Source organism: Cyprinodon tularosa, unplaced genomic scaffold (genome assembly GCF_016077235.1).
Source record: "Cyprinodon tularosa strain WSP-4 unplaced genomic scaffold, ASM1607723v1 ctg407, whole genome shotgun sequence".
Lineage (NCBI taxonomy): Eukaryota > Metazoa > Chordata > Actinopteri > Cyprinodontiformes > Cyprinodontidae > Cyprinodon > Cyprinodon tularosa.
The window spans coordinates 805,581-827,568 of NW_024039127.1; the positions used below are offsets into that span (position 1 = coordinate 805,581).

Genomic DNA, 21,988 nt, shown 5'->3' on the forward strand with positions numbered 1-21,988 from the left:
ACATAGCTTGGCTAATGCCCTTTGAAAAGGAAGGTTTTATTGAGCTTCTGTGTAATGTACAAGAGACCGTTGTCCACAAGGCCATCAAAGCGGACAGGAAGGTAGCTGTGGTCATGTACTAGTGCAGGAATGTCAGCAAACGGGGATGGAAGATCTTCTCCTCCTGCTTACACATTATATAACCTGCAGAAACAAAAACAAAAGTGACCAACAACAATTCACAGTGTATAAGATTGGTCTATCAATATGTGATTAAATTTCAATGATACACATGCCCTTTGAAGATGAGCTGGAAAGTTGAACATGTTTGGCACAACACCATCTTTAAGTTGTCCAAATGAAACTAATACAAACTTATAAAAGCTTTGAGTCAACAACAGTCTTGTAATACTATTATGTCATAGCAAAAGTCTGGCATCTTCCTTTTAATAAACCCAGCAAATTCCTGTAACATAATGTAAGATGTGTTGACAGACCAAATCGATTGGAAATCATGTTAAATTCTGCCTCTTCCACTGATGTAAAGTTGCTTGTTAACGTTAGCAGCTAGCTAAACTGTAACGCTAACTGTAACGCTGCTAACTTACTAACGTTAGGTCTCACTTCGCAGCTTCTTGTTATTAGCCAGCTAACGTTAGGCTAATAATGAAAATACAACAACACTCAGATTATTGTTATTAGCCAACTAATAACTACAACCACATCCACAAAGATTGTAATTTACACCAAAGACTAATTGTCATACAATCGTTATTGGTGTCAGTAAAACCTATATAATTGCCTAATAATCTCGGCCTTGATAACTTGCGCAAGTAGCCGTGATGCACAACTATGCTGCATGATTAAGTCATTTTTCGACAAGAAAATCTGCAATTTCGACATGTTCAAGCATCAAGAATAATAGCCACGTTCATAATGTTTGTAAGAAACCAAACTGTTTGTAAATCCGTCAAGAATTCAGTGAGGTAAGAGTATTTGTGTTCGTGCTGATCACTCACCTTACATTAGGTACCACAGAGCACAACAGAAAGCCTGCCTGAGGCAAGATGGCCGCCGGTGATGACGTTTGAGACTCCGCCGTAAGACATCTAGCCTTTATTATGGATATCTATGTGTCGACCAGCGTCCAATGAGGCATCTACGTCTATGCTGCGGTCTCCGGCTGACCGGAAGTGAGCTCTATGAAACAGGAAAAGGCTCTAAATGTTCTCCAAAATATAACTTTCAGTACTTTGAGCTGCTGGTGGCGATATGACTAATAAAAAAAATGTTTATTCAAATCAAAGCTACACAATGCTTTAGTCGCTATATTTAGCCACTTTTCAGACCCCTCTAGCGCTTTGATTTCTAAAAAGCTCCTAGCGCCAAATCTAGAGACTTTTTTCTGCTACTGGAGACTTTGGAGACAACATCTAAAAGCAGCGAACTCTGCTCTCCAGAGCGAGTAGATTGGTAACCCCGCCTCCTGCTCTCCTCTATCTTGTCTGCTGTCATGATTCATGCAGCTATTATTTCATCCAAATGAAAAATGGAGAACAGAGAAGCAGATCACGGCTTGTCTACAGTGAAAAGAAGGACTGGGTTATTTACTTTGGCCTTTTTGGAAACACAGGAAGGAGCAATCAGCTAAGTGAGCTTAGTGCTTGGAAAAAATCTTTCATTCCTTTAGAGACAGCATGAAAAGTCAGCTGAGTACAAAACATAGAGAGGAAAACAAGAAGAAAAGGGACAAGAAGAGAGGGACACAACCTAGAACAGATAATGGATGTCTATTCTATTAACATTTCTCTATCTGGAGAACGGGGCTGTTCTATGTGTTGTCTTCTCTATTCAGAGGGGCCCATGCCTGTCTTTGCCAGGGGCCCAAAATGTCCTAAATGTTCCCCTCTTCTAGACCTTATATGGGTTTAATATTCTTCAACAAGTAATCAGTTTGAAAAAGTTGTAGATATGGTCTTTAGGTCAATTTTACTAGTTTTCTTTAATGATATAGGTTGGGTTTTTTTCAGTTTGATTTTGAGTTTTTTAAAATGAAAGATAATATTTTCTTAAGTCGAGCTAAAACAGAAGCTGTTTCAGTCTGACTCAATATTCATTTTATTTCTCTCTTTTTCCTCATTAAACGATACCAAAAAACAAATATTTTCTTCTCTTCAAGGCTGGGGGCCCCCCGACAGTGTGAGCTTAGAATCGGCCCTGACAGCAGAAGCAGTCAGCACAAAGAAACAAGGTTAAAAATAAGAGCTTTATTTTTATGATACAAACTGTTTGATCCGTGGCCCTTCACAATAAAAGCACATTTTAAATCTGAGACGGACTCATCTTCATCATGGTCTTCCTCACAGATATTTACAGGCACATTTACACACAGTAAGCTCACTGTAACCATACACCCCCACCCCCCCCATGAATGTATTCAGTAGAAAACAGCTCCACCAATCAGAGCTCAGCATTATTTCATGCACTCATTAGGTCATGAGAGCCCCGCCCCTTTTCTTAAAAAGTAAACATTGAAGGTTCAGAAAAAGAAGAAGCACCATCATCATCATCATCATCATCGTCATCATGCAGAAGCTACTTTGAGCAAAGAACTACGACTACGGGTCGAACACAGGCCCAAAAAACACAAACATCAAAAGTTGAAGAAGAAATTTAATCAGCAGCAGAAAAAGAAAACCGAGTTCAGAACTCCGGTCCAGTTCTATAACCGGGAATCCATCAGAATCCATCTGATTGGTTCTGTTTATCGACCCCCCTCCATGATGACCCAACAGAAGAGTCCAGGGTTAGGGTTCCTCAGGAGGATCTGATGGCCTCCAGGATCCAACAGGGTCCAGAGGACTCTGACAGAACCCGGACAAACCAGTGAAAACCAGTAAGAACCAGACCTGGGCTGATTTCCTGCTGAAGGACACAGGTGAGTTGGCCTGAACTGTTCAAATCATCTTCCCATCATGCACTGGGACATATTAGGCTGCCCCCTAGCTGCAGAGCGAAGGCACAGCTGGGATAAATAAATATAAATAGTCTGTACAAACAATAAGTTAGTAATACTCACACGGATCTCTGATTGTTTCTCGTTTCTGATCGGTTCGATTATTCCAGAGCCTCTACGCTTTGGAAACACGCCAGCTGCGACTCCACTTCCTGGTACGGGTCACATGACCAAACTGAAACCACACACGCAGTGCGGAGTATGGGAATATCAGAGTTTCCTTTCTCACACATTATCTAAAAAACACATCTCTTCCTGTCCTGTAAGATCCAGTGATGTTGGAAATGGACCCAATTGATTGGGTCTGGTTCTGTTGTGCCAGCTGTGTTAATCTGGATTATAAACTAAACCAACATCACTAGTTCGTTAGTAGACGTGTTAGTTTCAGACTTTATGCTGGATTAGATGCACTACTGGAACAAACTGGAGGTTGTGTTGTTTCGGGTCAGGAGTCCCGAGCTTTCTGAGCAATACGCCGTCAAGCAGTTGGAAAGTGGAGTCACACTGAAACATGGTGAAAACGCCCTGATTCAGATTCTGTTATTGCGTTCAGTAAACTTCCAGAAGCGCCTGGGAATGATGCGCCGTTTGGAGTCCGATCTGCTGGCTTCAGTAGAAAAACATATAAAACAGCAGGTCAATCATCACTTTAGATACAGAAGAAAATACTTAAGTTGTGCTTTTTTTTTACTCAGACAACAGAGAACACTGGGAATCGTAGTGCAAGGCAGAAGGTGACGACGATGTTCCCTGATCTGGTTGGTTGGATTGTCGTTAGTCGGGATGTCAGTTGGCAGCTGCTGCCGTGCAGGGGAACCGGAAGACCCATTATAAAAAGACTGGATGTCCCTCACACAAAGACAGACAGGGGTGTCCAATCAGCTTCACTGCTTTGGCCCCCGTCTCCTCATCCTCTTCATCAGCACTCACAGGTCAGAGGTCGGTGACTTTATTCTCCACCAGGGCGGCGACCTGCTGCAGCCGATAGGCCAACTGCATCTTCTGACCAGAGGTGTCTTCCTCCAGGGACATGATGATCTAAAGTCACAGGTGAACAGTTTGAGGAGAGGATAGAGGCGTGTGAGTGTGAACTATGGTTTGTACCTGTGCAGTTGACCGGTCACATGACATGAGAAAGTGAGAACATTACCTGGTCATAGTATTTGTTGATGTATTTGTAAAGTTCATGAAGAGCAACAAGGCTGTTCATCTCTGAGGCAAAGCTCTGCAGGGAGACAGAGAGACAGGTAGGGTCAGACTGAGAGACAGAGAGACAGGTAGGGTCAGACAGAGACAGAGAGACAGGTAGGGTCAAACAGAGACAGAGAGAGAGAGACAGAGAGACGGGTAGGGTCAGACTGAGAGACAGGTAGGGTCAGACAGAGACAGAGAGACAGGTAGGGTCAAACAGAGACAGAGAGAGAGAGACAGAGAGACGGGTAGGGTCAGACAGAGACAGAGAGACAGGTAGGATCAGACAGAGACAGAGAGACAGGTAGGGTCAAACAGAGACAGAGAGAGAGACAGAGAGACGGGTAGCGTCAAACAGAGACAGAGAGACAGGTAGGGTCAGACAGAGACAGAGAGACAGGTAGAGCCAGACAGAGACAGAGACAGAGAGAGAGACAGGTAGGGTCAGACAGAGACAGAGAGACAGGTAGAGCCAGACAGAGACAGAGAGACGGGTAGGGTCAGACAGAGACAGAGAGACGGGTAGGGTCAGACTGAGAGACAGAGAGACAGGTAGGGTCAGACAGAGACAGAGAGACAGGTAGGGTCAAACAGAGACAGAGAGAGAGAGACAGAGAGACGGGTAGGGTCAGACAGAGACAGAGAGACAGGTAGGATCAGACAGAGACAGAGAGACAGGTAGGGTCAAACAGAGACAGAGAGAGATACAGAGAGACGGGTAGCGTCAAACAGAGACAGAGAGACAGATAGAACCAGACAGAGACAGAGAGACAGGTAGGGTCAGACAGAGACAGAGAGACAGGTAGAGCCAGACAGAGACAGAGAGACAGGTAGGGTCAGACAGAGACAGAGAGACCGAGGTAGGTTCAGACAGAGACAGAGAGACGGGTAGAGACAGAGAGACGGGTAGGGTCAGACAGAGACAGAGAGACAGGTAGAGCCAGACAGAGACAGAGAGACAGGTAGGGTCAGACAGAGACAGAGAGACGGGTAGGGTCAGACAGAGACAGAGAGACGGGTAGGGTCAGACAGAGACAGAGAGACGGGTAGGGTCAGACAGAGACAGAGAGACAGGTAGAGCCAGACAGAGACAGAGAGACAGGTAGAGCCAGACAGAGACAGAGAGACGGGTAGGGTCAGACAGAGACAGAGAGACAGGTAGAGCCAGACAGAGACAGAGAGACAGGTAGAGCCAGACAGAGACAGAGAGACGGGTAGGGTCAGACAGAGACAGAGAGACAGGTAGAGCCAGACAGAGACAGAGAGACGGGTAGGGTCAGACAGAGACAGAGAGACGGGTAGGGTCAGACAGAGACAGAGAGACAGGTAGAGCCAGACAGAGACAGAGAGACAGGTAGAGCCAGACAGAGACAGAGAGACGGGTAGGGTCAGACAGAGACAGAGAGACAGGTAGGGTCAAACAGAGACAGAGAGAGAGAGACAGAGAGACGGGTAGGGTCAAACAGAGACAGAGAGAGAGAGACAGAGAGACAGGTAGAGCCAGACAGAGACAGAGAGACGGGTAGGGTCAGACAGAGACAGAGAGACGGGTAGGGTCAGACAGAGACAGAGAGACAGGTAGAGCCAGACAGAGACAGAGAGACAGGTAGAGCCAGACAGAGACAGAGAGGCGGGTAGAGCCAGACAGAGACAGAGAGACAGGTAGAGCCAGACAGAGACAGAGAGACGGGTAGGGTCAGACAGAGACAGAGAGACGGGTAGGGTCAGACAGAGACAGAGAGACAGGTAGAGTCAGACAGAGAATTCGTGATGAATAAAGACTGATGGGTAGATTGAAGTCGTTCTGGTTTTGGGTCATTTTACCCCGGAAAGTTCAGTCAGAGTAGAGTTCATCTCCTGATAGCATCCTGATGCGGCGCTGTGGATATCACTGTAGTACCTACAAACACATACAGAACAACCTCAGGAAGTCTCTACAGCAGGGATAAACAACTAAAAATCAGCGGGTCTGAATAAAGAAAAACATCAACCAGTTAAGGTCCGGAGATTTTTAATCAAAAATATATATATTACGTTAAACAGAATTTAACAATGAAATAAAATGAGATGTTTATGCATCCATGTTATACAGTGAATTTTTAAATACAAAAATATTAAAAACAAATGAAAAAAAAAATGTCCATATTAAAATTAAAAGTAGAGAACAATCGTTCAGTTTGGTATATAGACAATTTCCTGATTCACATATTTTTTTATATATTCAACAACTGAACTGATGGTTTGTTTTTTTCTTTCTTTTTTCTGTCTTAATGTTGGCAGTGGGCTTTAGGCTGCCCTGCAAGGCTTTAAACCTGGGTTTGAATGGAGACTAAGCCATTCTCAAGCACATATCAAGGTGCTCATTTTGAGCCTGGATCCAGATTTATTGTTGATTCTGTTCATGGTGGAGAATCCTGCTTCCCAGCAGCAGGTTGAGCCAAACATCCTTTAAATGTTCAGGCTCCGCTCCGGTCCGGCCAGGTCAGGATCCGCTATCGCAATCGCACCAAACGGGAGAAAGAACGGCGAGAAGATCCGGTTTAATAATAATATCGCGCATGCTCTCCTCGAGCTCCGAGGATAAGTCGGAGCTCAGCAATACGGGAGGAACAGCGGAGGCTGTAGGCTTTGCTTTGGGCAGGAGGTCTGGAACGCTGCGGGGCAGAGCGGAGGATGGAGCATGAGGGATTTCAGGGTAACAGAAGCGGCGCAAGTGACGTTAGACACTGTGTCAGACAACATGCGGTAATTTATAAATGTTTTAAATCAGGTTGGGTCCGGATTAACCAGCAGGTGGTGACACTGAGAATAAACTGCACCAGAACCAATGACAGGAAGCCGTCTCACCTCTCCACCAGTTGTTTGTACCGAGGTATTTCTCTGGCATAGAGCAGCTTGTTGACTGGAGAGTCCTGATTGGACAAAAAGACACAGGTGTGAAATGACCAGAGAACCCAGACCAGTAGGTGAAGTATAGAGAGAGACAGGTCCTACCCGTCCCACTTTATGTTCCGAGGTGGTGCATGAGTCGATGAAGGTCTGAGCGATCACAGAGAGCACGGCGTCGATGCTGTCAGTTACTTGGACATCCAGAACAAACTGTGGGTTCTTCAGAATGTTGACCCAAAACCTTAGAGGGAGACTGGGGACAAAAAGGGTCAGAAAGACAGGTCAGGGACAAGGGTCAAAGAAGCCCATCAAGGACTAGCAAGACGGAGCGCATTGGACGCAGAAAGTTGGGTGAAGGCAAGCATTTGGGGAGCCTCAGGTGAGTGAGGTGGGTCTCACCTGTTTGTCTTCCAGATGTGGACAGTCTCTGGATCGTCTATTGCATGCTTCTCAGCCATGTCGTCAAGAAAATCAAAGAAAAACCTGACAGCAATGGGTGGAGGACGCTTAGTGCTAAGGATGGCCACAAAGACGTCGTCCACAAACTTCTGCAGTGTCCCCTACAGAGACAAAAGGACAGTTAATGAGAGGCTCTGGTAAAGTCCTGTGTGTGTGAGGTGGGGGTGGGGCTGAAGGTCAGGGGTACCTTCATGGACAGCAGTCTGGTCAGATAGATCTCAGGAATGGCCTTGGCTCTCTCCCGTTCCCTCATGCTGCTCTTCCGGTGCTTTGGCATTTCTGGATCTTCGCTGCTCTTCACCAGGTGCCACAGACGCAGACCCTCCTCTTCCTCGCCCTCCAGCATTGGTGCCTCTAAGGCGACAAGAGAGGTTTTAAGTCAACACTCACAGCTAAAACAACAAATGACTAAGCTGTTACCTCCAAATGTACTACTAACTGTTTCTCCCTGTTCTTTGGTCCAGTTGTTCTCTATAGTTCTCCCTGTTCTTTGGTCCAGATCGGTCTCTATAGTTCTCCCTGTTCTTTATTCCAGATCGGTCTCTATAGTTCCCCTGTTCTTTGGTCCAGATCGTTCTCTATAATTCCCCTGTTCTTTGGTCCAGATGGTTCTCTATAGTTCTCCCAGTTCTTTATTCCAGATAGTTCTCTATAGTTCTCCCTGTTCTTTATTCCAGATAGTTCTCTATAGTTCTCCCTGTTCTTTGGTCCAGATCGTTCTCTATAGTTCTCCCTGTTCTTTATTCCAGATAGTTCTCTATAGTTCTCCCTGTTCTTTGGTCCAGATCATTCTCTATAGTTCTCCCTGTTCTTTCTTCCAGATAGTTCTCTATAGTTCTTCCTGTTCTTTGGTCCAGATCGGTCTCTATAGTTCCCCTGTTCTTTGGTCCAGATCGTTCTCTATAGTTCTCCCTGTTCTTTATTCCAGATAGTTCTCTATAGTTCTCCCTGTTCTTTATTCCAGATCGTTCTCTATAGTTCTCCCTGTTCTTTATTCCAGATAGTTCTCTATATTTCTCCCTGTTCTTTGGTCCAGATCGCTCTCTATAGTTCCCCTGTTCTTTGGTCCAGATCGTTCTCTATAATTCCCCTGTTCTTTGGTCCAGTTGTTCTCTATAGTTCTCCCTGTTCTTTGGTCCAGATCGGTCTCTATAGTTCTCACTGTTCTTTATTCCAGATCGGTCTCTATAATTCCCCTGTTCTTTGGTCCAGATGGTTCTCTATAGTTCTCCCAGTTCTTTATTCCAGATAGTTCTCAATAGTTCTCCCTGTTCTTTATTCCAGATAGTTCTCTATAGTTCTCCCTGTTCTTTGGTCCAGATCGTTCTCTATAGTTCCCCTGTTCTTTGGTCCAGATAGTTCTCAATAGTTCTCCCTGTTCTTTGGTCCAGATCGGTCTCTATAGTTCTCCCTGTTCTTTGGTCCAGATCGTCTCTATGGTTCCCCTGTTCTATGATTTAGTCTGATATCAGCTGATTCTTCTTGTTTTGTGGGATTCTTCTTTGTAAGATGTTTGGGTTCTTACTTTCTCCGGTCTGAAACACCTGGTTGATTCCTGAACTGTGAAATCGAGGGATCAGAGCGACTGTGGCTCCAACCGGAACCTGAAGAACAGAGAACATGAGACCAGATTGAGCTGCAGCGTAGGGCAGATGCAGACATGCAGCTATTGATTGTTTCCCACCTTGTAGTGCTGCAGCGTGTTGAGCCGTTTCCAGCGACCATGAACAACTGCTGTGACATCATCATCAGAAAGAGTCAGGTGGCCGGCCTGACCAGAACGCCACTCTGCAGGCAAATGTATGCAGGTGAAAACAAGCTGTCTGGCTGAAGACAGAGACTGGTGAGACATTCGGGGGAGATGGACAGATGCCTACCCAGGTCCAGACTGTCAGCTGCTGGTCGCTGAGAGAACGGAGCTCCTCTGTAGACCTGATCCAGGATTTTATCTTTTACCTGCACCCAGACATTCATTGACAGGTGTGAATAAGACCACGGGGTGAAAAACAGCTGGTGGGGCATCTACGCACCTGTGTGATGGTGTCGGTATCAAGTACTTTAACAGGACATGGCTGGACCTCAACTCCGTTCTTCACCAGGACGTTCAGAGTCTGAGAATGAGGTGAGACAGATGGGTGACAGGCCAAACTGATGAGGAACATAGGAAGAAGTGGTGTTGCTATGGTTACCATGGCAGAGTAATCGATGTCCTCCCGCAGTAGGTGGCTGTCATTAAGGGTCCGTTTGGCCTTTCCAGTCACAGCATCCACCGGCCCCTTGTCCACCTGATACTTTATAGCTCTATAGAGCATGTAGAGAGGCTCCCCTGCCACCTCCTGGCAGACAGACAGGTGAAGGTAAGACAGGGGGAGAGACAGTGAAAGACAGACAGGTATAGGTGAGACTGGAGGAGAGACAGTGAAGGACAGACAGGTGAAGGTGAGACGGGGGAGAGACAGTGAAAGACAGACAGGTGTAGGTGAGACGGGGGAGAGACAGTGAAAGACAGACAGGTATAGGTGAGACGGGGGAGAGACAGTGAAAGACAGACAGGTATAGGTGAGACAGAGGGAGAGATAGTGAAAGACAGAGAGGTGAAGGTGAGACAGAGGGAGAGATAATGAAAGACAGACAGGTGAAGGTGAGACGGGGGAGAGACAGTGAAAGACAGACAGGTATAGGTGAGACGGGGGAGAGACAGTGAAGGACAGACAGGTGAAGGTGAGACGGGGGAGAGACAGTGAAAGACAGACAGGTGTAGGTGAGACGGGGGAGAGACAGTGAAAGACAGACAGGTATAGGTGAGACGGGGGAGAGACAGTGAAAGACAGACAGGTATAGGTGAGACAGAGGGAGAGATAGTGAAAGACAGAGAGGTGAAGGTGAGACAGAGGGAGAGATAATGAAAGACAGACAGGTGAAGGTGAGACGGGGGAGAGACAGTGAAAGACAGACAGGTATAGGTGAGACGGGGGAGAGACAGTGAAAGACAGACAGGTGAAGGTGAGACAGAGGGAGAGATAGTGAAAGACACAGAGGTGAAGGTGAGACAGAGGGAGAGATAGTGAAAGACAGACAGGTGAAGGTGAGACGGGGGAGAGACAGTGAAAGACAAACAGGTGAAGGTTAGACGGGGCAGAGACAGTGAAAGACAGACAGGTATAGTAGAGATAGGGGGAGAGACAGTGAAAGACAGACAGGTGAAGGTGAGACTGGAGGAGAGACAGTGAAGGACAGACAGGTGAAGGTGAGACGGGGGAGAGACAGTGAAAGACAGACAGGTGTAGGTGAGACGGGGGAGAGACAGTGAAAGACAGACAGGTATAGGTGAGACGGGGGAGAGACAGTGAAAGACAGACAGGTATAGGTGAGACAGAGGGAGAGATAGTGAAAGACAGAGAGGTGAAGGTGAGACAGAGGGAGAGATAATGAAAGACAGACAGGTGAAGGTGAGACGGGGGAGAGACAGTGAAAGACAGACAGGTATAGGTGAGACGGGGGAGAGACAGTGAAGGACAGACAGGTGAAGGTGAGACGGGGGAGAGACAGTGAAAGACAGACAGGTGTAGGTGAGACGGGGGAGAGACAGTGAAAGACAGACAGGTATAGGTGAGACGGGGGAGAGACAGTGAAAGACAGACAGGTATAGGTGAGACAGAGGGAGAGATAGTGAAAGACAGAGAGGTGAAGGTGAGACAGAGGGAGAGATAATGAAAGACAGACAGGTGAAGGTGAGACGGGGGAGAGACAGTGAAAGACAGACAGGTATAGGTGAGACGGGGGAGAGACAGTGAAAGACAGACAGGTGAAGGTGAGACAGAGGGAGAGATAGTGAAAGACACAGAGGTGAAGGTGAGACAGAGGGAGAGATAGTGAAAGACACAGAGGTGAAGGTGAGACAGAGGGAGAGATAGTGAAAGACAGACAGGTGAAGGTGAGACGGGGGAGAGACAGTGAAAGACAAACAGGTGAAGGTTAGACGGGGCAGAGACAGTGAAAGACAGACAGGTATAGTAGAGATAGGGGGAGAGACAGTGAAAGACAGACAGGTGAAGGTGAGACGGGGGAGAGACAGTGAAAGACAGACAGGTGAAGGTGAGACGGGGCAGAGACAGTGAAAGACAGACAGGTGAAGGTGAGACAGGGGGAGAGACAGTGAAAGACAGCCAGGTGAAGGTGAGACTGTAGGAGAGACAGTGAAAGACAGACAGATATAGGTGAGACAGTGGGAGAGAGACACTGAAAGACAGACAGGTATAGGTGAGACAGTAGGAGAGACAGTGAAAGACAGACAGGTAAAGGTGAGACTGTAGGAGAGACAGTGAAAGACAGACAGGTATAGGTGAGACAGTGGGAGAGAGACACTGAAAGACAGACAGGTATAGGTGAGACAGTAGGAGAGACAGTGAAAGACAGACAGGTAAAGGTGAGACAGTGGGAGAGAGACACTGAAAGACAGACAGGTATAGGTGAGACAGTAGGAGAGACAGTGAAAGACAGACAGGTAAAGGTGAGACAGTGGGAGAGAGACACTGAAAGACAGACAGGTATAGGTGAGACAGTAGGAGAGACAGTGAAAGACAGACAGGTAAAGGTGAGACAGTGGGAGAGAGACACTGAAAGACAGACAGGTATAGGTGAGACAGTAGGAGAGACAGTGAAAGACAGACAGGTATAGGTGAGACAGGGGGAGAGACAGTGAAAGACAGACAGGTGGGGGAGAGAAAAGGAGTGAGGGGGCAGACGGGTATAGACAGAATAGACAGAACAAATAGCGTTACCTTCAGGAAGGAATAGAGACAGATGGACATCCAGTTGGTCAACATCTTCTCAACAACTGTCTCTGTCCTGAAAGACAGCAAGAGACACAGTTTAGTCCCGGTTCAGGACGAACGCTCTGGGGTTAATCAGGTCATCTGGTTCTGATCGGGCCTCTCCCCTCCAAAAACCAAAAGATTCAAACTCTGGGTTGTCATGGATACCATGTCCCTAAACCCAGGACATCTGCTCAGGTCTCCCTTGGACAGCAGGTCTGGTTTAATCAAGAAAACATTCATCGTTCATCTGAAGGTGTGTTTGTTTTACGTACCGGCGCAGCATGAGTTTGGGATTTTTGGCCACATACTGCTGCACCAGGTCCTGCAGCAAAGTCTTCATGACTTCAGTGAAGTACTCCAGCTTATCATGGAGAGCTATGGTGAGCAGACTGGCCACGTAGCCGCGGTCCCTCTGAGAGAACCCCTGCTGGGCTTCCAGGGTGTGAATGAACTGGAAGGAACAGAACTACAGTGTTAGATTTACCTGCTGCTAAACCTGAGCCCAGACAGCACCTGAACAGAACCCACCCTGGTAAGGAAGAGTCTGTTGTTGAGCAGGTTGTTGAGCTGCTGAAGGCCCTGCTCTACAGTCTGTCTTCTGGACTCCGGCAGGTCCAGTTGGTGGCTCAGCAGCGCCGTCTGCTGTCCAGGAAAAAAGATCCTATCTGCATACGTCTTGTAGTCCAGCAGAGGGAGACCAGGTCCTCCCACATCACTGCTAAGATCCATCATTTCCGTCATGAGGTCTACAGGATGTGGAGAAGGACAGTGAGATCAGGAGAACAGCAGGTGGGTCAGAGTCTCCATCACCTGCTTACCTGTGAACTCTTTACGGCATTGGTCTCCCACATTGATCTCCAGAGTTTCCAGCTGCAGCAGAACTTTCTTATAATCTCTGAGTGCCTGTTTACTTTTCCTCCTGCATAGAAACAAGTGGAACTCTAATCAGTAACCAACAGTTATCCTGGTTCTACAGAACCCTGGAACAGACAGATGATTACCTGTACATAAGAATGACAACCAGCACCGACAGAATGATGACAGCAGCTCCAGCGCCAAGACCGATTTGAGCAGCCAATGGGATGGGGGATAGTAACGAGTCACTGTCGTACTGAACCAGTCCCAGGTCCACCTTCAGGTTCCCCATAAACACCTGAGAAACAGTTGTTAGATATGAGGGTAGGAAGACTTTTTTTTAACTATTTGACTCAAATCTGCATTGAATTAGATGCATATTTGTGAGTGACATGAACACATGGAAAAAAAATATTATCCAGCAATTCACTTTAATACAAATAAATTTGCTGGATAAAATATGTATCTTAAACATAAGTCTGTCCTACTTAATGTCAAACTGTAAAAATGAATTTAAAGCAATAAATAGTGCACATTTTTGGTGCAACAGCAAACTTTCAAACATATTTGTGCCTTTCCTGCAATGACTGTAGGCTACAGTTATAAAACAAAAACAAAAAATGGTTAGCTCAATGCCACATTATGTGGTGATAGCCTGCTTTTTCCACTTGTATTTCCTCTTGCAGCAGTGAGAATTTGTTTGTCTTTCAGAGCTGCAGAGTAAAACTCTGAACGGACAGTTCATGATTGAGGCTGACAATGAGCTCAGCTTCAATTCATTGAGTGGAACATTTGTTCTGCACATCAGTCCATTTGTTCTTCATTGAGGAGAAAATCCTACGGTGGCCCTGAAGTGCAAACTGCAACTTCAAATCTAAAAGCGCAACTACATAAAGGAAAACACAATTACATTAACCTACCGGAAAAGGTAGGTACCAGTGGGAAGCATGAGACATCGCTGATTGGACGACGGCGCCGTTTGACCCTTGAACCGGAAGTTGCGTCGTCTGAACAGTCCAGCTTCTTTTAAGTGTGTCTTCAGTGTACGCAAACTAACTGAAATTTGGTGATTATTCTTGAGCATATCCAGTATCACCTCGGACGTATGTCCTGATTCAAAATATTCCTGGATAATGGCAGCTATGTTTGGGGCGCCGACAATATCCATGTTTTCAAAAGCCACAGCAGGCAGAATGACTTCCGGTTCAAGGATCAAACGGCGCCGTCGTCCAATCAGCGATGTCTCATGTTTCCCACTGGTACCTACCTTTTCCAGTAGGTTAATGTAGTTGTGTTTTCCTTAATGTAGTTGCGCTTTGCTTTATGTAGTTGCGATTTCCTTAATGTAGTTGCGCTTTTAGATTTGTAGTTGCAGTTTGCACTTCAGGGCCACCGTAAAATCCTCCACAAAACCAGTTGAAGATGGGATGCTGAGGACAAAAGACACAGCAGCTTGGATGTTGTGGGGCCAGCTGCCTGAAGAACCTCCATCCACCTCTCTGTTGGTCCTTTGGACTGCCAGGATTCCTTTTCCTGAGTGAGGTGCTCTAGAAGACTATTTGCAGTTCCACATCCTTTAGCATTTAAATTCCTCAGTTCGTCCCCCATACTCCTCTGTTGTATCTCGCTCTCTTCTCCCTGGGCAACACTTGAATTGACCAATGGGATGAGGGGATTCTGGATCATTACATTTATGTTGTCAGCTCTTTGGTCACAACGCAGGAAAGGGCCCGGGAACAAGTTTACCGTAAGTTTTGTATCCAACGTGCCCTTGTTCTTTGTTTCCATTAGCTTTTTACTAACTATTTTTTTTACTCTCACAGTAACGGGACAAAGTGCTTTACTTTTCCACTACATACGGGACAGGTACTTCGATTAATAAATATGGAAAGACTCAGTTTTTCAAGAGACAGTTGGCAACCCTGGTCAGGACTGACATGTTGAACCAATGTGGACGTCTGATGCTTAAATTTTACACCAAGTGTTTTAGAGTCCAGCTATCCAGCAGCTGACGGCTGGTTTTAACTGAGCCATCAACAGAACAATGATCCCAGACAGAAGTCAATTTGCAACAGAATGGCTGAAAAAGACAAAAAGCATCATCGGCTCAGTCAAAGCTCAGATCTCAACCTAATTAGAATGTTGTGGTGAGCCTTTCCGGGAGCTGAGCAGGAGCGTCTATGAGCTAAAGTAACAAATTCGTGCAACACCAAGCGACAGACCGACGGATCAGTCAGAACACCACTGCTGAGAGTTCCTACTGCTGCCCAAAGGGCCACAAGAGGTTCTTGGTTTTCTTTATAGATGTTGATCTTTGCTTTCATTACCTTCAGACTGGGAAGCTCGTTGCTGCCGTCCACGCTCAGAGGCTGAGTCTCAGGCGGTTCGCAGTACAGGTGAGTCCTGTCCAGAGTTTTCACCTCACAGCCTTGTTCTCCAAGGCGAGCCTGGACTTCATCCTTGGTCATAGCTTTGGTCAGGTCCTGACCCTGAGGGATGCCATGACATCATAACACATGACCACCTGCTGTGTCCATCGGACCAGGCTATGAGTGTTACTGTACCTCTACGGCGATCACTCCACCAGGTTTGAAGCGGTACGGAGCATCCGGAGCCTCTCGGTTCAGAGGGAAGAGTTGAGGGTTCGGAAGATATCTGAATGTCTTACCCTGGTGGACAGAGACAGATGGAGGGGGACAGGTTAGAGACAAAGAGGCTGCTCCCTGCCCAGGGCTTCACGCTGTTGGTTGAGAGGGTGGGTAAACATGAAGGTACCTCAATGCTGTTGAAGTGGACCCTGACGTTGTCCAGCTGAAACCAGACCCCTTTCACTCTGAACTCTGGGCTCACTGCCGGCGTCCTGCATGTGATCTCTGAGGAGGACAGGACCGAGCAGCGCTCAGTCACCTGAGAGGTGGACAGGGGAGCACACAGGTTAGAACAGGTAAGTCAGGGATATGGTTCTGATTGGTCGAATCATCTCACCGTTGCCATGGTGCCATTAAAAACCAGTTGCTGCTTGGCGGTCAAGAGAGCAAATCGTCTTCTTCGCTTAACCCTCTGAACCTCCAGAGGCTCCACCCACACTGATATGGCTGGTTCCTGCACCACGTCCAGGTTCCTGCCTGTCACCTTAATGACACGCCCCCCTCTGAGGACCGGAAGTCAACCCCTTATTAGGAAACGTGGCTATAAGGCCAAAGGGTGTCAACGCTCAGAGGTCGGTCCTTACGCATAGAAGCTCTCTGCAGGTGTAGCCTTGGTAATGACCGGGTCGTCCAGGTAACGGAAGGTAAGGTCGGGACCAGTCCGCTCAGCCTTACCGAAGAAAACCTGAACTGGAACTGCACCAGTCTGATTACTGGAACCGGTCTTGCACACAAAATGGGAATCAGTCACCTCATTCAAACTAGGAGGACAGGAGACAAGAAGACATTTAAGATGGAGGGACACACAACCTGAACTGTATACAAGCTGCAGTGTGGGCCTGTTCCCCCGGCAACAGCAGAACCAGGTCATTGCTATCAGGATCAGAAGACCTGGGTCAGTGCTATCAGGACCAGATGACCTGGGTCAGTGCTATCATGACTAGAAGACCCAGGTCAGTGCTATCAGGATCAGAAGACCTGGATCAGTTCTATCATGACTAGAAGAACTGGGTCAGTGCTATCAGGACTAGAAAGACCTGGGTCAGTGCTATCAGGACCAGATGACCTGGGTCAGTGCTATCATGACTAGAAGAACCAGGTCAGTGCTATCAGGATCAGAAGACCTGGGTCAGTGCTATCATGACCAATAGACCTGGGTCAGTGCTATCAGGATCAGAAGACCTGGGTCAGTGCTATCAGGACCAGATGACCTGGGTCAGTGCTATCATGACTAGAAGAACCAGGTCAGTGCTATCAGGATCAGAAGACCTGGGTCAGTGCTATCATGACCAAAAGACCTGGGTCAGTGCTATCAGGACCAGATGACCTGGGTCAGTGCTATCATGACTAGAAGAACCAGGTCAGTGCTATCAGGATCAGAAGACCTGGATCAGTGCTATCATGACTAGAAGAACTGGGTCAGTGCTATCAGGACTAGAAAGACCGGGTCAGTGCTATCAGGACTAGAAGACCTGGGTCAGTGCTATCAGGACAAGAAAGACCGGGTCAGTGCTATCAGGACCAGAAAGACCTGGGTCAGTGCTATCATGACTAGAAGAACCAGGTCAGTGCTATCAGGATCAGAAGACCTGGATCAGTGCTATCATGACTAGAAGAACTGGGTCAGTGCTATCAGGACTAGAAAGACCGGGTCAGTGCTATCAGGACTAGAAGACCTGGGTCAGTGCTATCAGGACAAGAAAGACCGGGTCAGTGCTATCAGGACCAGAAAGACCTGGTTCAGTGCTATCATGACTAGAAGACCTGGGTCAGTGCTATCAGGACTAGAAGACCTGGGTCAGTGCTATCAGGACAAGAAAGACCGGGTCAGTGCTATCAGGACTAGAAAGACCAGGTCAGTGCTATCAGGACCAGAAGACCTGGGTCAGTCCTGTCATTACAGCCTAATAACGGTGGCATTGTCTGTGGCATTAGAACCAGTAGAGTACTATAAGATGCAATAGAACCGGACCGGGACTTACATGTAACAAGGCTGTTGACCCAGAAAAGCGGTCAGGTCTGACTTCTGTCCTGTCATCAGCTGTCGTCCCTTGATGGTCAGCTTGGTTCCTCCAGAAACTGGACCTTTATCTGGAACCAGACTGGTGAGCTGAGGGTCCTTGTTGGGGGAACAAAAACAGCAGAACCTTTTTTAAATGGGTCCGACTAGCTGAGCGGGTCAGAACTGTAGTTGGCAGAAAGTTCGCTGAGTTGGACGTAATCTTTTCTTGAGTAACTGGGCTCCGAACGGATCGGGTTCAGCCTCTGGAGGTGAAGTCTTACCTGATAGGTGAACATCTGCGCCGACCGGCCGGGTGAAGTTGTTCCCACGGTAACCTGAACAGGCCCGACCCTATTCTTCCCACTGCGCTGCAGCTCACACACAACCCTAAGACAGGTGAATGGGTCAGCACAGGTGAAGGGGTGCATCGGAAGGTACAGACAGGAAAATGACTCAACATCCGTGTTACCTAAAACATTGACCTTTGATTGGATTAGGTGTTATTTCAACAATCAGAGGTTGAGTACAGAGAAGGTTACCTGGTGGAGATCCGGTATCCTCCGGGTTGTGCCAAACACGGGATGTCTGCCACCTTAACTCCGCCCAACACATCCTGATACCGGGTGCCCAGGTTGGACCCTGTGATTGTCACCAGGATTCCACCCTCCAAAGGCCCGGACACAGGGAACACCTGGAGACAGACATGTTACATGTTTCCACGGTAACAGGACATGTGCAGCCTGTCAATGGGACGGCAGAGCTCACCTGTGTGATCTGAGGAGAGGGACAGGTGTCTGAGGGTGAGCTAGAGCATGATTGGCTGTACACACAGCATGGGGCGGGACTTCCTGGACACCAAACACAGCCGTATTCCTTAGGCACTGCCTTGCACTGCGAGCAATCTGATTGGCCGGCTGAGCAGTCGTACAGATGGACTGAGGGGACAGAAGGAGAAATGGTCAACATGCTGGAGCCTGAGGGTCTGTTACTGGTCTGGAACTGGAGCCTGAAGGTCCGTTACTGGTCTGGAACTGGAGCCTGATGGTCTGTTACTGGTCTGGAACTGGAGCCTGATGGTCTGTTACTGGTCTGGAACTGGAGCCTGATGGTCTGTTACTGGTCTGGAACTGGAGCCTGAAGGTCAGTTACTGGTCTTTAACTGGAGCCTGAGGGTCCGTTAGTGGTCTGGAACTGGAGCCTGATGGTCTGTTACTGGTCTGGAACTGGAGCCTGATGGTCTGTTACTGGTCTGGAACTGGAGCCTGAAGGTCTGTTACTGGTCTGGAACTGGAGCCTGAAGGTCCGTTACTGGTCTGGAACTGGAGCCTGATGGTCTGTTACTGGTCTGGAACTGGAGCCTGATGGTCTGTTACTGGTCTGGAACTGGAGCCTGATGGTCTGTTACTGGTCTGGAACTGGAGCCTGAAGGTCAGTTACTGGTCTTTAACTGGAGCCTGAGGGTCCGTTAGTGGTCTGGAACTGGAGCCTGATGGTCTGTTACTGGTCTGGAACTGGAGCCTGATGGTCTGTTACTGGTCTGGAACTGGAGCCTGATGGTCTGTTACTGGTCTGGAACTGGACCCTGAAGGTCTGTTACTGGTCTGGAACTGGAGCCTGAAGGTCTGTTACTGGTCTGGAACTGGAGCCTGAAGGTCCGTTACTGGTCTTTAACTGGACCCTGAAGGTCTGTTACTGGTCTGGAACTGGAGCCTGAAGGTCTGTTACTGGTCTGGAACTGGAGCCTGAAGGTCTGTTACTGGTGTGGAACTGGAGCCTGATGGTCTATTACTGGAGCCTGAGGGTCCGTTACTGGTCTGGAACTGGAGCCTGATGTTCCGTTACTGGACTGGAACTGGACCCTGATGTTCTGTTACTGGTCTGGAACTGGAGCCTGAGGGTCCGTTACTGGTCTGGAACTGGAGCCTGAGGGTCTGTTACTGGTCTGGAACTGGGGCCTGAGGGTCCATTACTGGTCTGGAACTGAAGCCTGAGGGTCTGTTACTGGTCTGGAACTGGACTATGATGGTCTGTTACTGGAGCCTGATGTTCCGTTACTGGTCTGGAACTGGAGCCTGAGGGTCCGTTACTGGTCTGGAACTGGGGCCTGAGGGTCCGTTACTGGTCTGGAACTGGAGCCTGAGGGTCTGTTACTGGTCTGGAACTGGAGCCTGATTGTCTGTTACTGGAGCCTGAGGGTCCGTTACTGGTCTGGAACTGAAGCCTGAGGGTCTGTTACTGGTCTGGAACTGGACTATGATGGTCTGTTACTGGAGCCTGATGTTCCGTTACTGGTCTGGAACTGGAGCCTGAGGGTCCGTTACTGGTCTGGAACTGGGGCCTGAGGGTCCATTACTGGTCTGGAACTGAAGCCTGAGGGTCTGTTACTGGTCTGGAACTGGACTATGATGGTCTGTTACTGGAGCCTGATGTTCCGTTACTGGTCTGGAACTGGAGCCTGAGGGTCCGTTACTGGTCTGGAACTGGGGCCTGAGGGTCCGTTACTGGTCTGGAACTGGAGCCTGAGGGTCTGTTACTGGTCTGGAACTGGAGCCTGATTGTCTGTTACTGGAGCCTGAGGGTCCGTTACTGGTCTGGAACTGGACCCTAATGTTCCGTTACTGGTCTGGAACTGGAGCCTGAGGGTCTGTTACTGGTCTGGAACTGGGGCCTGAGGGTCCGTTACTGGTCTGGAACTGGACCCTGATGTTCCGTTACTGGTCTGGAACTGGAGCCTGATGTTCCGTTACTGGACTGGAACTGGACCCTGATGTTCTGTTACTGGTCTGGAACTGGAGCCTGAGGGTCCGTTACTGGTCTGGAACTGGAGCCTGAGGGTCTGTTACTGGTCTGGAACTGGACCCTGAGGGTCTGTTACTGGTCTGGAACTGGACCCTGAAGGTCTGTTACTGGTCTGGAACTGGAGCCTGAGGGTCCGTTACTGGTCTGGAACTGGAGCCTGAGGGTCCGTTACTGGTCTGGAACTGGAGCCTGAAGGTCCGTTACTGGTCTGGAACTGGAGCCTGAGGGTCCGTTACTGGTCTGGAACTGGAGCCTGAAGGTCTGTTACTGGTCTGGAACTGGAGCCTGATGGTCTGTTACTGGTCTGGAACTGGAGCCTGAAGGTCTGTTACTGGTCTGGAACTGGAGCCTGAAGGTCGTTACTGGTCTGGAACTGGAGCCTGAAGGTCTGTTACTGGTCTGGAACTGGAGCCTGAAGGTCTGTTACTGGTCTGGAACTGGAGCCTGAAGGTCTGTTACTGGTCTGGAACTGGAGCCTGAAGGTCCGTTACTGGTCTGGAACTGGAGCCTGAAGGTCTGTTACTGGTCTGGAACTGGAGCCTGAGGGTCTGTTACTGGTCTGGAACTGGAGCCTGAAGGTCGTTACTGGTCTGGAACTGGAGCCTGAAGGTCCGTTACTGGTCTGGAACTGGACCCTGAAGGTTCGTTACTGGTCTGGAACTGGAGCCTTAAGGTCTGTTACTGGTCTGGAACTGGACCCTGGGGGTCTGATACTGGGCTACTTCAACACGCAGAGGGAAACAGGTGAGTTTCTTACGTCTGAGTCCAGGTGATGCGTCGATGCGTCTCTGTCCTCTGCGCAGGTAGATGGCAGCAGAGTACTGCAGCTGACTGAGGCCAAACTGAAACTAATGACACAGAGAGCAGCTTCAGTGACTTGAAGGCTGTGGGAACCTTTTCAGCCAGCAGGTGTGTTTACCTGCTGGGAGCTGCAGGTGAAGATGTTGGTGCCGTCCTCTGTTTTCTGCACAGCAGCTGTCAGGTTAAACTGCACGTCCTCAACTTCAACAACACACACATACGGAGCTTCGTCCTGAAGATTTAAACAGATTCAGGGAGAACTTGAGATGTTGGTATCAGTAGTTCTCCTTACAGGTTGACGTTTAGTCAGCTGGGGAGCTGAGGGGGTTTTATTTAAAAACAGTCTCACCATGAAGACATCTAGGTTCCGACCCTCCAACACAACAGTGGTGTTAAAGCCCATTGGCACTAGAGCAGAAGTTCTAAGTGAGAAGACCAGAGGGCAGGAGCTGGGACCAGGAGAGTCCTGTAGAGATGAAGACCAGAAGACAGTCAAACAGGTGGACAGACTGAGAACGATCGATGGTTATCA

At 48.2% G+C, this 21,988-nt stretch overlaps 1 protein-coding gene across 1 annotated transcript in view; it reads right to left on the bottom strand.

Annotated features, from left to right (window-relative positions):
• Positions 1-2,226: 2,226 nt before the first annotated feature.
• The window catches only part of plxnb3 (plexin B3), an 86,847-nt gene continuing 67,085 nt past the window's right edge, over positions 2,227-21,988 (bottom strand). Inside the window, exons 11-39 of the mRNA XM_038298426.1 lie at positions 21,806-21,922; positions 21,575-21,688; positions 21,413-21,503; positions 18,622-18,791; positions 18,396-18,547; positions 18,138-18,243; positions 17,837-17,973; positions 16,439-16,615; positions 16,192-16,357; positions 15,982-16,113; positions 15,771-15,875; positions 15,534-15,695; positions 13,353-13,504; positions 13,170-13,270; positions 12,880-13,097; positions 12,624-12,802; positions 12,316-12,382; positions 9,724-9,870; positions 9,565-9,645; positions 9,412-9,490; positions 9,219-9,322; positions 9,060-9,138; positions 7,722-7,888; positions 7,475-7,635; positions 7,181-7,328; positions 7,034-7,098; positions 6,011-6,086; positions 4,146-4,220; positions 2,227-4,033 (exon numbers count right to left, since the gene is read on the bottom strand). Of these exons, the coding sequence (XP_038154354.1) occupies positions 3,929-4,033; positions 4,146-4,220; positions 6,011-6,086; positions 7,034-7,098; positions 7,181-7,328; positions 7,475-7,635; positions 7,722-7,888; positions 9,060-9,138; positions 9,219-9,322; positions 9,412-9,490; positions 9,565-9,645; positions 9,724-9,870; positions 12,316-12,382; positions 12,624-12,802; positions 12,880-13,097; positions 13,170-13,270; positions 13,353-13,504; positions 15,534-15,695; positions 15,771-15,875; positions 15,982-16,113; positions 16,192-16,357; positions 16,439-16,615; positions 17,837-17,973; positions 18,138-18,243; positions 18,396-18,547; positions 18,622-18,791; positions 21,413-21,503; positions 21,575-21,688; positions 21,806-21,922 (3,633 nt within the window). The 3' untranslated portion in view covers positions 2,227-3,928. The remainder of the gene's footprint in view (positions 4,034-4,145; positions 4,221-6,010; positions 6,087-7,033; positions 7,099-7,180; positions 7,329-7,474; positions 7,636-7,721; positions 7,889-9,059; positions 9,139-9,218; positions 9,323-9,411; positions 9,491-9,564; positions 9,646-9,723; positions 9,871-12,315; positions 12,383-12,623; positions 12,803-12,879; positions 13,098-13,169; positions 13,271-13,352; positions 13,505-15,533; positions 15,696-15,770; positions 15,876-15,981; positions 16,114-16,191; positions 16,358-16,438; positions 16,616-17,836; positions 17,974-18,137; positions 18,244-18,395; positions 18,548-18,621; positions 18,792-21,412; positions 21,504-21,574; positions 21,689-21,805; positions 21,923-21,988) is intronic.